The 13,374-nt window shown below is 52.8% G+C and overlaps 6 protein-coding genes across 7 annotated transcripts; 4 read left to right on the top strand and 2 right to left on the bottom strand.

Moving 5' to 3' along the window:
* Positions 1–284: 284 nt before the first annotated feature.
* Positions 285–1,568, bottom strand: PV07_00674 (uncharacterized protein). Its single transcript, XM_016387146.1, has one exon. The coding sequence runs from the start codon at positions 1,363–1,365 to the stop codon at positions 373–375; it is 993 nt and encodes a 330-aa protein (XP_016254074.1). The 5' UTR covers positions 1,366–1,568; the 3' UTR covers positions 285–372.
* A 222-nt stretch (positions 1,569–1,790) lies between these two features.
* On the top strand, positions 1,791–4,052 carry PV07_00673 (uncharacterized protein). The gene has a single exon (XM_016387145.1). The coding sequence runs from the start codon at positions 2,187–2,189 to the stop codon at positions 3,705–3,707; it is 1,521 nt and encodes a 506-aa protein (XP_016254073.1). The 5' UTR covers positions 1,791–2,186; the 3' UTR covers positions 3,708–4,052.
* Positions 4,053–4,296: 244 nt separating this feature from the next.
* PV07_00672 (uncharacterized protein) lies at positions 4,297–5,360 on the top strand. Its single transcript, XM_016387144.1, has one exon. The coding sequence runs from the start codon at positions 4,370–4,372 to the stop codon at positions 5,192–5,194; it is 825 nt and encodes a 274-aa protein (XP_016254072.1). The 5' UTR covers positions 4,297–4,369; the 3' UTR covers positions 5,195–5,360.
* PV07_00671 (uncharacterized protein) lies at positions 5,303–8,448 on the bottom strand (the record flags this gene model as incomplete). The annotated part of the gene is made up of 5 exons (XM_016387143.1): positions 5,303–5,911; positions 5,965–6,313; positions 6,446–7,492; positions 7,588–8,048; positions 8,101–8,448. The coding sequence occupies 5 exons, from the start codon at positions 8,446–8,448 to the stop codon at positions 5,303–5,305; spliced, it is 2,814 nt and encodes a 937-aa protein (XP_016254071.1).
* Positions 8,449–9,733: 1,285 nt separating this feature from the next.
* On the top strand, positions 9,734–10,835 carry PV07_00670 (uncharacterized protein; the record flags this gene model as incomplete). The annotated part of the gene is made up of 2 exons (XM_016387142.1): positions 9,734–10,065; positions 10,124–10,835. 2 exons carry the CDS (start codon positions 9,734–9,736, stop codon positions 10,833–10,835), a joined length of 1,044 nt encoding a protein of 347 aa, XP_016254070.1.
* A 784-nt stretch (positions 10,836–11,619) lies between these two features.
* PV07_00669 lies at positions 11,620–13,251 on the top strand (the record flags this gene model as incomplete). Of its 2 annotated transcripts, XM_016387141.1 has the most annotated exons (6): positions 11,620–11,861; positions 11,916–12,070; positions 12,126–12,808; positions 12,875–12,922; positions 12,991–13,041; positions 13,098–13,251. In XM_016387141.1, 5 exons carry the CDS (start codon positions 11,620–11,622, stop codon positions 13,039–13,041), a joined length of 1,179 nt encoding a protein of 392 aa, XP_016254069.1. In that variant the 3' UTR covers positions 13,098–13,251. The 2 variants fall into 2 exon arrangements, with proteins under 2 accessions (XP_016254069.1, XP_016254068.1); XM_016387140.1 differs by having other exon boundaries at positions 12,991–13,251.
* Between the last annotated feature and the right edge of the window lie 123 nt (positions 13,252–13,374).

Genomic DNA, 13,374 nt, shown 5'->3' with positions numbered 1-13,374 from the left:
AGTGATCGATCCTGGATGGTGGCAGCATCGACGAAGATCTTGGGGGCCTAAAGCCTGTAGCAACCTCTCCAGTAGCGATTGGCAGGTTCCCGATCGCCCAACCCTCAGGAGACACACGCTACGACGATGCTCAGCCACGCCATCTCCACACTCTCGTATTCGTGTCCAGGGCAGTGCTACAACGGTCATCTCCAGACTAGGGTCCTAGGAGAAAACATCAGGTACGACATTGGAATCGGCGGGTAGGAAGAAGATTGTCTCGAACATGAATCCGTGGGCTAAAAATGGGGAGCAGGGGGAAATAAGGCTTCTGTCGCCGTCGTGCTGGCACTCTGTCAATTGCTATTATGGAGCCGTCCATCATCACGATCCCTAAAGCCCATCATCTGGTGTCCAATATTTGTTCCAACGTTCGTCTGTAGCGTTTGCTTCAACGTCTTTCTTGTCATAGAAGCGGAGGTCAGTACTCAGCCGGATGCGGCCTTCAGGATCATCGTTGGCAGCTGCGGTGTGAATAGTGTATGGTAGATGGAAAACCACATCACCAGCCTCGAAATCCGCGACAAGCCAACGGTATTTCGTCTTCTGGGCGAGGTGCTCATTGTTTTGCTGGAAAACCACTGGATCCATCGAGAGAACGCCTGTGGCGGACATGTTGCGATTGAAGGCAGATACCTTCTCCTCGAGAGTGAAGTCTTTGGCGCGCACCTCAAAATCATCCTCAATGGCCTTGCCGAGGACGGTGCTGTCTTCTAAATAAACAAGCCCTCCTCCTGTGGCCGTGACGTCCCCGATGGGCACCCATGCCGTCAAGAAGAATGCATGCCCTCCACGGAGGAAGAGCTGATCGTAATGAACGCCAGTGCTTTGACCTCCGGGGATATTGTGCCGAAGCATGGTTCTCTTGACGAGGACCTCTTCCTCCCAGCCCATGATATGGCGGACCATTTCGCGCAGCTTGGGGTGCGCCACGAAGTCGAGGTAAGGTCGTTGCACGTGGGCTTTCACCAGCTGCTCAAGTTCTTCGTTACCTGTTGGACCTCCACCGCCAATTCCATTGTGCAACGAGATATCCTCAGCCAAATTGTAGATTCCATCCACTGGGTCGGTATTTGGCTTCAGCAGGCCCAAGGATTGGAACTGGGAAAAATAGTGTCCCCGCGTCTTCAATACATCGTCTCGCGGTAGGAGCCCCTTGACGAAGACATACTCATCCTCAAACAGGCGACGGCGGATCTCTTCGATCGGGGTCTCACTTGGAGTCTCGCGCAGCCAGCCCAGCATGGACTGCGGTATCGAGCCCTGAATGGCACGCACATCTGGAGGAGAAGGTTTAGTGTCTGGTCTTGAATCAACTGTCGCCATTGCGGGCCGTGCTGGGGATGGAGCTGGTCTTGGACCTTGATTCCGAAGGAGGACAGGTTCTCAGAAGATGTAAAAGGAGCATCGCCATCTTGTCGCTCAGTGCCCGCCGATGAAGTACGTCACAACTTCGGGCTAGGCAAGCGGCAGGCCTTATGCGGTCAATGAGAAGGGAGAGGCACAACAAGGGAGTTTGGTTGGTGTGGTGGGTGTGTTGGGGTGTATTCGGGGGGTTGTTGGTGTAGGCGCCTTGGGCTGGTGAGGCTTGTGATTGCTAGGCCGCCACCCGCCTGCGCCCTGGTTAAGCTTAAGCGCAGCCGTGCCTTGGCCTCACCAGCCTCACCAGCTCCACCAGCCCGTTGCTGCTTGTCCCTGGCATTTTGCTCTTTTCACCTCCAAGTCACCTTTTCACCTTCTCGCAATTGTCCCCTCCACTCACAGAGGCACGGCGTGTACTGCATTGCAACTGTCCAGTCAATGACTTGGTACCACAAGTAGTTGAATTTCTTGAGTTTTCACGAGAACGTCCCTGGCTTCATCGATGGCGAGCCGAGTTGAAGATTGATTGGCGCAGTCTGACACACCATGTACCCTACGTCTAGCCGAGGAGGAGGAATAGAGGGAGGTCGCCGCTTTATTGAGAGACAGCTAACAGTATAGGTAGAAGGATAGTTGAAGCACAGGGCGCCGCTGTTTTTACAGGGAGACGAAACACCCGCTATGCATTAACCAAGGCCACCCCCCTTCAGTTACTTCCTCCCAATCACTCATCCGACGGCTCCATCTTCACAACCGCACATATCTGTCTCACAGAGGGGATCAGTATGGGTGAGTCTCGATATCTTTTCGTGGTCAAAGATCCCCAATCCCAGTCATTCTCAAGAAGCGATGATCAGGAGAGGCGGTTGATCCACCGTCATGCCCAGATCGAAAGCATGCATCGACGACGGTTGTCGCCTCATGCCCAAATCCACAAGAGCGAGCAACTACCATTCATTCAAGTCAATCCGGGTATCAAAACTGGCACCAGCAATAGACGTGAGGTCCATAGCATCCCTCGTGTGCCGGCAGACGAGTTGCGCATCATTGACCCTTTTGCAACGACCGTTGTCAATGTGGACCGGAAAGCTCATGGTCTCCTTCAGTATTTCATCCATGTCTCCCACCCTAGGACGTGGCACTCCGAAGTGCGGGACGACCATTCCTATACCTTTCAGAATGACGTCCTCCCTCTGGTCAAGGGATGTCTAGAGAACGAGGTGCATTATTACACATTGCTGGCCTCCATGGCCAGTCAAATGCAATACTTTGAGCTGATGAACCGCGACGACGAAACCACGAGTCAAATGGCAACAAAAGCCATCGCCGCTATTCGCCGGTATCTCAGGTCGTCGCCTCCTATTGACCAGAGGCTTATTTTCGACATACATCAAATGGCCGTCACAGACTTCTACCGATACGAACTTCAGTCGGCTCTCGTTCATCTCAAGGCAGCCAGAAGCCTTCTGTTGCATATCGGAGGCATTGAGCGAATCGACCCTTCACTACGGGAATGGATTGTGATCGGGGACGGCTATTTGGCAGCAGAACTACTCCAGAAGCCACTGTTTCCTGCTTCGTGTTTCGACCCTGGCCACCTGGACCTGGAACATGGCGACGTTATTGGTAGCCATACTGATATTACCACGAAATGGTTTCAAGAGCCGAAGTATATTGAGATTCTGCCACCCCAGATGCACCAGGTGCTTCTGGATTTGGCTGCGACTGTCGACACCATGCAACGGCAGTCTGAATCAGAGGCCTCGGATCGAAATGCCCCTGCTGGATCTAAAGCTTCCCTTCACTGGCTCCTTCTGCGAACAAGCGCACTCAGGCACCGACTTTTGGAACTCGAAATTGACGATGGCAAAACGGACGCCATCAGGATCGTCTTGATCATATGGCTATTCATGGTAATGACCGTGACTGGTCGCAGGCGAACATGCAAAGTCCTCGCGTCCAAATTGAAGCGTCGACTCGAAGGCATTGAACAGGGGGACTGGAACAGATATGGAGATGTCCACCTGTGGGTGCTTCTCGTTGGTGCCATGTCTTGCGAGACAGGCGATCGCAGGTGGTTTCTTACAGCAATTCTAGAGACGGAGCGTCCGGATTGCTGGGGTACGCACAAATCGATTCGGGAAGATGAGCTTGCAAAGCTGTTCAAACGCTTTGCCTACCTCGATGCCTACCAGCGGGGCCTGCTGCAAGCTGTCAGCGGCGATTTGAATGCTCTGGCGCCACAAACGGCACGGGACGGTGACGATGCCTCATCAACGTCCAGACGCTGTTACGACGAGATCTGAAAAACCCGTGCATGCAGAATGCCCGCCCGCCAGGTCCATGATCGAGCCTTGGGAGAGCATCTCTGACGTTGCAATTGAGCCCCTGCAGCCGACATTTAGAACTACTGCCCGATATGGGCATGCAAGGGCAATATTCGATTGGCTTGAGATTTAGGAGTGCAGGGAGATCCACAAACGACAAGCTTACAAATGGCCCAGCCGACTGGAAAATCAATAGCACAGTCTGACGAGAAAAGGGGTCTGAGGCAGCTACCCTGACTACAAGCTCAAAGCTACCGAATATCTATCTACCACCTATATAGATAGCCTCGCCAAGTAGCAAAAATTGAACCACTTTGGCCATCACGTGATAGCGAGCAACTCCCCGGCGTCACGTGAAGATGCACGTGTGGAGTTGGCCTAGCGTGGTTGACCAGGTGACCGTCACGTTGGTCGATACCTGCGCCCAACCAAAGTCGGACAGCGCATCATATCATTACGCTGATCCATGCAGGGCGGCTCAACTGCTCTTCAGCCGCAGCTGAAAGGCAGACTGCGGTGCCTGCGATCCAGCCGGAAGTCTTTGTAGACTGGGTGTACATGAAGGTCCTTAGGTTCGTGACGTATTTCCACGCTCTCTCTCGCAGTGCTCGATAGCCTTTTTATCCCTTCTGCGAAGAGCAATGGCCAATCAGCAAAAGAAGTATTTCTACCCCCCGAGCTGGGACTACCCGCCAGGAGGACCCATAGCTTTGGGCAACATCATAACCTCCCCGAGAGACCCCGTGCCGCCTCTCGTCGCGGTCGCGCCGCATGAACTGCCCGACGTGACGAAGCTGGCGGGCAAGACCAAGGTCGAATGGACGCACGAAAGGGCCACGACGGGCGCGTTCGGGATCTACACCAAGTTCCTGCAGCAGATCGCCGGGGTGGGCGTCGACGCCGGGGTCGACCTCGGCCGCGCCGACGCCGCGTCGTTCCAATTCGAGGCCCTCGAGACGGTCGAGCTGTGGCCCACCGAGCAGTATCTCCGGGCGAGGCTCAACGACCCGCGCGTGCGCAGCTACCTGAAGCACAGGCGCTTCCGGCGGAAGAGGGTCTTCATGATCAACGGCGTCAAGACCGTGACGGGGCCGAGCGCCAAAAGCAGCCGGTCTGCGGAATTCGGCTTCAGTCTCGATGCCGGCGTCGACGCGACGCCCGCGATTGGCGTGCCCGGCTCGGTGGGAGCCAGGATCAACCCCACGTCTCGCACAAGCCAGAGCCACGGCTGGGAGGGCTCGGATGACTTCGTCTTCGCGTTTAGAGTGCTGGAGCTGTGCGTGAAAGACGGTTCTGCCGTCGACTCCAAGGTCTACGATACTGGGGCGATGTACGCCGAGGACGACGATTCCGCCGAGGAAGATGTCGATTTTGTTGCAGAAGACGTTCGGGGCTCTGGGGAAATTGTTGCTGACGACCAGGAACAAGTGGTCGTCATGAAATCAACCGACTTCGAAGAGGATTGAGCTTTTGACTAGCCGAGAGTGGATTGCCTGGAAAAGCAGTGAGTGACTCTCCGACGTGGTCTCGCTCTTTCTCTCCCTGAAAGCTTGTCTACTCTTGAAGCGTTAGTTCTATGAAAGCGTTTTCATATTCAATGCGTTACGAATACTCCGCCGAATGTCCTCCTGGCTTTGCTGTAAAAAGGTGTAAGGGTTCATGTAGTTAAACCCCTGCCTCTCGTTGGAGATCAATGCAAGAATTCTTCTCATGCCGTTGAACTCTTTCATCTTCAAGATCGTCACCTCATCCTGCATGTTTTGTCCAAAGTAATCCAACAAGAGGGCGACAATGCTGACGGCAACTGGCGTCGCGAACGACGTCCCAGACATTCTCCGAGTGCTGAAGACGGAAACTGCTGAAGAGCCCATCCGATCCTTACTCGGCCACGCCGAGTCAATCAGCTCGCCCACAGTGCTGAAGTTGCCGTCCTTGAGCGGCGTGGGGTTGAATTTGGATGGATTGCCTCTACCATCTGTCGAATGGATCCCAAAGACTTGATCGCGAAACGCAGGATACGAGCGTGGCAGATTGCCCCCGGCGTTGGAGGCGGCCGCAAACACGAGGATGTCCTGGTTGATGGCCTTTTTCAACTCGTCGTCGATTATCGGAGATGCGTCTCGAAAGCCAAATGACATGTTTATGATGTCGACTTCCCACCGGTCTCTGGCCTTTTGCAACGCCTAGATTTTGGATTGGCATCATCTTGGGCAATTCAGATTGGGTTATGTCTCACCTTGGCAACTGGCAGCGTATGCCTATGTCTGAGGGCTCGGGTCTTGCTGATACGAGCTATAAACACGTCTGCATTCGGTGCGTTGGCAAGAATAATGCATGCAATGTGCGTGCCGTGCCCGACCTCGTCGCCGCTCCAGTCATCGTCGTTTGAACCGTCACCGTCGACCCAGTCGCACACGGCTCTAATTCGTTCCTTGTGCTCCCGCACAAGCCCGTGGTTGCGGTCCAGGCCGGTATCGAGAATTGCAATTCTGACCCGAGTTGTGTCGTCGAGACTGAGGCGCTTCAGGGTCCTGAAACTGTCGGCGGCATGCAAGGCGTCGAACCACCGGTCGGTATGAGAGCACCTGTTTTGCGTAAGCATCAAAGTCAAGCTACCTAAAAAAGGTTCGCATTGGGGTCTGGAAGGCTCCGACAGCCGGTACCGACTACGAAAAGACACCAAACCATCGTGCAATGTTGCAAGGGGAAGTACTTACTCAGCAGATGACTCTGAAAGTGGCTCTTCCTCCCCATAGAGGCTATCCGACAACACCAAAGTCTGAGATGTCGTCCCGGAGGCTGACGCCTTACCCTGCCGTGCGGTCAAAATGGGGTTGGTTGAGGAATCTAACCGATCAATCTTGTACAAGGTGTATCGTGGGGCATCCTGCGATTTTTGGACCTCTGTGACAAGTAGACCTGTGCTTAGGTCTAGGCGCGAGGCTTGCGCATCGAGATCACTCATGGGGCTGAAGTTCCCAAAAGCTTCTTCCAGCAAGGTGACGAGAGGTGCCACTATCTTGTGGAATATTTGTTGCTGGAACTCCTGGCCCTCACACAGTTCCTGGAGCTCAAAGCGTGCATTCAAACATGCTTCGATGACCTCTTTGTATTGTGTTTCTGAGATATTCTTTTTACACTTGTCGTAGGCCTCACAAGCTCTAGCCCATTCGTCGTCAACATCAGTGATATCTTCCGTTAAGTCTAAGATTGACTGTAGCGTCCGCCCCTGGTGAATCTCTAGAAGAGTTGTCGCGAATCCCACCAGGACAGGGTATTGGTGATAAGTCTCATAAGCTTGTGCAGTGTCCGGATAGCCAGAAAAGATAGGTACGTACAACAGCGGTCGCAGGAACGTTGTGCTGCCTGCCCGGAAGAATTTGATACCATGTCTTGGCCAGCGACTCGGGAGCCATGGACCTTCGCAAAGATAAAACAAGGAGTAACTGAGGATGACAGCCAGAACGAGCTTGGAGAAACTAACCATCGGTCCCACTTCGTTTGAGAGACAGTCTGCGTAGGAGATCAGTCGGTAGTGTTCATATGGCAAGAACTGTCGATTCGTCGGTTGGTGATCCCATATCTCATGCATTGGTGAGCCTTGGGTGGATTTTTGTAACCAGTTCCGACGGCGAGACCTTGAGAGATCCTTCTTTCCCAGGGAGTGGCAAATCTGGCGTACTGACATCGGTCTGGGAAGGAGCCAGTCCTTGATTCTCTTTGACTCCGGACCTATTCGAGCCCAGCGCACACCACTCTGGGCACTACACCCCTATTAGCAGACTGCCAAACGACCATAACGGTGGCCGGTCCTTGAGAGCCGACGTTTAGCATCAGGCATGACAGAAAACAGACGTACTCGCTTCTGAAACTGTGGACTCTCACCTCTTCCCAATATGCCTGGCTGCCGTCCACGGAGAAGACCAAGTCAAAATGAAAGTCCTCGTAGTCTTCTTCCAACTCGGAATAGGTCGCGAGCATGGCATATGCAGCGTGCTGTTGATGCTTGTGACATGTGGCAAGATTCTCTAGATGCCCAAATAGGGTTGTATAGGTCAACTGGGCCAATTCGCTGACGTTGCCGAGTTGGTTGATACGAGGCGGCTGCTCCGGCGGGAGGATGGGCTCCAGCTGATCATCATCAAGGTTCTCCAAGTCGTCGACCCATTCTTCAATACTCTGCTTGACTTGGTGCGCTTTTTTGGAGTCCAGAAGATCTTGCACCGACAAGAGAAGCACGAGGCTTTTATTGGGAGAGTCGACGTTGTGGAGATGGTGATGGACAATCTCCAGGCGACTATATCGTTTCGTTCCCGACGACTAAGCCAACCATAAGCAGCTGTTCCAGGATAGAGCAGAATGAGGAACATACAGCCAGTGCCGTGGCTCTGCTACCGACATTGTTGTCATCAAAAATGTTCTCCAGGGAATCGAGGATACGGTCTACCAGCGCGCAGACACCACCACCGCTGCTGCTCCCACTGCTTGCCAACGTCGACACATGCTCTTGCGCTATGACAACAGCGCTTCTTAAGGTGGTCCAGAACTCTCGAGCCACTTGCTCCCCCTCACGAGTAGCTGATCGAAAGATCCTGCAGACTTGTTTGAAGTCGTGGAGAACTGCGGATAAAGAAGCAATCTTGGCTTCGAAATTGTCGAACATTAAAGGCTTGAAGTCCTTGTCCCGTCCCCCGCTCTCAGTCGAGAAGACAGCTGGCATTTTCAAAGAGGGTGCTCTGCTTCACTTGGAATGAGCCGAACCAACAGACTCTGTCGAAGGCATAGTCTGTTTCGTCAAGTTATGCTGGCTGCTGTTCCCAAGCATGCAGCTGAAGCGGAGTGATTTGGACAGCTCGCTACGCGCCGTTCCATAGCGATCGGGATCACGGCAGGCGAGGGGCAAACTTGAACCAGCTAAACCCCATTGGCTTTGTCTATTCAGCCAGAAGTTGCAACCAGCCTCACTTGGTCTCTAAGCCTTATCTCTGTGGAAGCAGGAATCGAAAGGATGGGCGCGCGGTGAACGCCAGGTCCGCGGTTGAGAACAATAAATCAACTCTTCGGTAATAGCACATTCAACAAAGGTCAATATTCCAAACGCAGCGAGAGAGGGTGGCATCCTCGCATCGCTGCTGGCTCCTCAAGCGATATTTGCATCGACATGGACAATCATCCTGACGAACGCCTTATTTTTCAAGGAGCTCAATTCTGCTTCGTGCTGTTTGAGAAAGCCCTAACTGTACTAAAGGATGCACAAGAGCAGGCTGCATGGACGCAAATGAGAGATGAACTCGGGCGACTAAGACTATGGGCGTCGAACATCGGGGCTCTTCCACCACACATTCACGCATCGTTAGACTATCGTCTCAAAGACCTCCCGGAGGCGCAAGAGCTGGTACTGGATCATCTCGAAGTAATCTCCGACAGACTCAATGAGAGTAGGTCAGCCAAGAGCACGGAAGCAGATACGTCCCCATTAACTCTAGACAGTAATCCAGAGACTAAAGGACAGTGCCGTTTATGAATCTCCACTTTGGCTTGACCACGAAGATCAACATCAGAGGGTTCTCAGCGAGACAGAACCGGCATTCAGGGCAATCCATGACCATACGAGCTGGCTCTACAGACTTTCGAATATTATCCGAAGGGCATGTCTAGGAAGTCACGTCAGCAGGTTTCAGCCGTCCCTAGAAGATGAATATGCGAGAACCCTCAAGCATCTTTTCGAATTTTGGATCCTCCGCGACTTCCCAGCCTTGCGCCCCAAGCAAACAAAATACAAAGGTGCTGCGCCTGAAGGTGAGTTTGAGATACCGGCTGGCAGTAATATTGCAACCATTCGTACGGAAGGGGACTCAAGTGATAGTGAAGCTGGACCAACCCCGGAGGACGAATCATTGCGCTTGCTCCTCGAACGCTTGGTGGCGGCAATGATACAGCGACGACTGCGCATCGAACACCGTCGCGCAAACCAAGGGAAACGGCGGGGCCTTTTCGATTATCATATGGAAAACGCAGTTCTTCAGGCTAAGGCGCCCCTTGCCAACCCCACAGGCAGCGGTGGAAGTGACCTTCCCAGAGAGCCACTCGAGGATAGACCTAGGCATCCTGCGAGCGTCGCGTACAGCAGCCTATCCAGCACGGCTCCAGATCCAGAGAAATTCCGCAAATCTATGGCTCGTTCACGCATTACGAAAATCTCGGAAATGCCTGCTGGGAGCTATGAACTGGAGATCGTACCCCCACCTCGAGCGATGATGAACGGCAGCGACTTTGAGTGTCCTTATTGTTGTCTTGTTCTTCCTACGAGTAAATTCAAAGACTTGAAAGACTGGCAGTGAGCATCCACTTGTTCCAGTAGCAGCAAGTGAACGTTCTGACCATTAACACCCTAGCGAGCATGTCAAGCACGATGCCGAGCCGTATGTCTGCCTTTTCGACAATTGCGACAGTGGTGATGTGCTGTACGCAAATAGCAAGGACTGGAAAGACCACATGCGTGCACGGCATTTACTCCGATGGAGCTGCAATACAAGAGCCCACGGTGGGATGTACGAAACAGCGACTGAATTCGAGTCGCATTTAAGAACTGAGCATCCGGGGCAGTATACAGAATCGCAGATGAGGTTGATCACCAACAACAGTGTCTTCTTCATTGAGAAGATCTTCGATTCCTGTCCCCTTTGCGGCCACACGTCTGGAAACATAGAGGAGCACGTCAATCAGCATCTTCAGCAAGTGGCTTTCAAGTCTCTGCCACTTCCAGATGGGCCACTCGAGGTTACGAAAGATGACGGTGACCGTTCTAAAAGCATTTCTGCAGATTCAGCATTAGCAAGCGGGAGTCGAAGTACTGTGAAGAATTTCATGCTCAGTTCTCCTGCTGAGGATGTCGCGGGGCTTGATGAACAGGTCGATCCGGAGATGTTTGTTTCAGACTCCGAAATTCTGTTCAGCGAGGAGATCCCCTACCATGACTGGGCTCCTGTCTTCACAAAGATCCAGAGAGGTGATGCTCTCAGAGACCCTCTTGGTGCTCCAACGATGGAGGAACAGCTTTCTGACCCGATACTCAAACCCTTCATATCTAACGCTTATGAACTGTAAGACTCCGCCGAAGGATCGCAGTTCATTCTTGCTGACTGCGATACTAGCCAAACAACAAGACGTACACTTGCCGAAAAGAGTCTGGGTGGAATTCGCCTTTCCAGAGGAGAGGGCTGTAGCTTTGTGCCGGATGCTGTTCTCGAAGACCAGATGCTTCGGGACGACTCCCTCATCCATCGATTGCTAATGTATGCATATACAGGGTTTATACCGCCTGGCCTCGATCCTTTCCTTATCAAGAACAAGTATCTAAAGGTCTTCTACATCCTTCTGAACATTGGCGAGTTGGGGTTCATACATCTATTCGTCGGACATATATCACTGCAGGACTCTCGCCTTCCGTTCACGATCTCGTGTCCAGAACCCTTGAGAGATTGCGATTTCTGGCCAGACTTTTTTGAAGAGCAGTGGCGTTTCTTGGTTCGACCCGTGATTGGCGATTCCATACTCGATGCCAGGGACATTCTGCCGTTTCGCAGGCTCCATGTCCTTTCCGAGGGATGGGGCGTTCGGCTCGAGAGGATAGAGGGCTATGAAGCATACAACGTATCCAAAGGAGGGAGCGACTCTCAATCAAAGGTCTGTATCTGCGCACTTTTGATTCCTGCGAGTGTGAAGGAGAAGGATCTGACACAGGCAGAAATTTTGGGTGATGAAAACATACTCGTTTAAGGGTTTTGTTGCGTCCTCAGAACGGTGGAACTCTATAGCGCATACGGTGGCCTTTGAGTCCGAAAATCCCCGATTGCAGGCAGCTGCAAGGGAACTGACGGCCTACCGTCTTATGAGAGAGTTCCCGGATGGCTATGAGGGCATTTGTCCCTGTCTCGGCATAGTCCAGCAGGGTGACTTGTGCAGCGTGCTCCTGGACCACGCCGAATTAGGCGACTTGGAGAACTACCTGGAAATCACGCTTCCCCCAGATTCCCCCGAAAGCATTACATTTTTCTGGAAAAGAGTAATTGAGGTCGCCCATACTCTTTCGCTGCTCCACCGGTTCCAGAAGGGCGAGTTGGTCATTGAAGGGTGAGATGATCTAATCCTCCCAGGGTCGCATGCTGAAAAGGTCTCATCCTACAGATGCCACCGAGACATAAAACCTTCAAATATTCTTGTTTTTGCAGACTCTGAACGCAAACCGCTCTTCAAGCTGTGCGACTTTGGCCTTGCAGTGCTCACCAAGCAACACACGGCTCCCGTCACTATGGAAGCATGGGTGGGAAATCTCACTTGCGGTTTGTAACCTCAAGACAAGCAAAGAGAACTTAGCTCATGGCCGATTCACCACAGGTGCCCCAGAAACCAGTCAATTTCACAAAGATAAAATGATCGGCCTACCCGAAGCCCAAGCCCAAGATGTCTGGTCACTTGGGTGCGTTCTGAGCATCGTCGCAAGCTTCGTGGTAATGGGATACGACGGCGTGAGGGAGTTTCACGCGGCAAGACTCAGCGCGGCTGGAAACAACCAAGGCAACCTCGAGACTGACTCCTTTCATGACGGCGAAAATATCTTGGAGGAGGTGAAAGAGTGGCACCGACGATTAACAAACACGGCAGTGACCCGACGGACTCTGAGCGCACGGCGCGATACCGTGACGCCCGAGATCCTGAAGCTGTTGGACTCATCAGTCCTTGTACCAGCGAAGAAAAGATTAACGTCGAGGCTGCTTTGGGCCAAGCTGAATGAGATCTTGTCCAAGAGCTCCGGAGCCCTCAGTGCAGACAGCGTGACGCTTCGTACAAGCACTGCAGGGCCTCTCTCTGCCATTCAGCCCACGTATACGGGTCATGAGAAGAAGAGAGAACCTCCCAGCTGGGGCTTCCCTCGACGGCGAAGAACCCAACCATTCCAAAGACACGACGACGATCGAGGGACACTTGTAGCGGAGTCCATACCCGTCTACAACCTTCTCTGGGTAGATTTGGAAAAGTATCTCACGATGAGGTTTCCTGGTTTGGTGTTTCGTGAACAAGTCAGAAATGCTTCCCACTGATGGCGCCTGTGCATGAGAATTCGACACTGACTTCCAGGATTTCAGATCAGAAACGATCGATACGTATTTGAGATTCCGCAACGATTGACCCAAGTAGGTGGAAATCTTCTTCTCCGACGAGACCACTATCAGTCAGTTTTAGCTGACACTGCAACTCACAGGAAGACAGGGATGTTATCATGGAGCTGCGCGACAGAGATTACAGTGCCTAGGTAGGTATGTTTGTACCGAGTACTCTACCTAGAGATCTCACTGGTAGCCCGATTAGGCGCCCCTCATAGCTCAAGGTGCAGCTCAGGGGTCCTTGTTAGCCTCGGAGGGTACAAGGCACCAAGTACTCGCCAAGGTCGTGACACCCTGCTCCTCCATCTACAAAGAATCGAGAAATCATTACCAGCTGTACCATGCCACGGTACGCATGACTGACCTCTACATACGCACCTAGGTCCTCTCCTGCCATGACTTTGACAGCACTAACCCTCTCCTCGCCATCGACTCCAGCGAACCCCTACGCACTGCGGACATCCATGAACCACCGACGCCTC

Source organism: Cladophialophora immunda, assembly GCF_000835495.1.
Source record: "Cladophialophora immunda strain CBS 83496 unplaced genomic scaffold supercont1.1, whole genome shotgun sequence".
Lineage (NCBI taxonomy): Eukaryota > Fungi > Ascomycota > Eurotiomycetes > Chaetothyriales > Herpotrichiellaceae > Cladophialophora > Cladophialophora immunda.
Note: the sequence above shows the minus strand (reverse complement) of the source record. Positions and strands in the feature narration are given on the sequence as shown.

Excerpts from the sequence above, each read along its gene's own strand:
- PV07_00672 (XM_016387144.1), top strand. The coding sequence starts at position 4,370 with ATGGCCAATCAGCAAAAGAAGTATTTCTACCCCCCGAGCTGGGACTAC.
- PV07_00673 (XM_016387145.1), top strand. The coding sequence starts at position 2,187 with ATGGGTGAGTCTCGATATCTTTTCGTGGTCAAAGATCCCCAATCCCAG.
- PV07_00674 (XM_016387146.1), bottom strand. The coding sequence starts at position 1,365 with ATGGCGACAGTTGATTCAAGACCAGACACTAAACCTTCTCCTCCAGAT.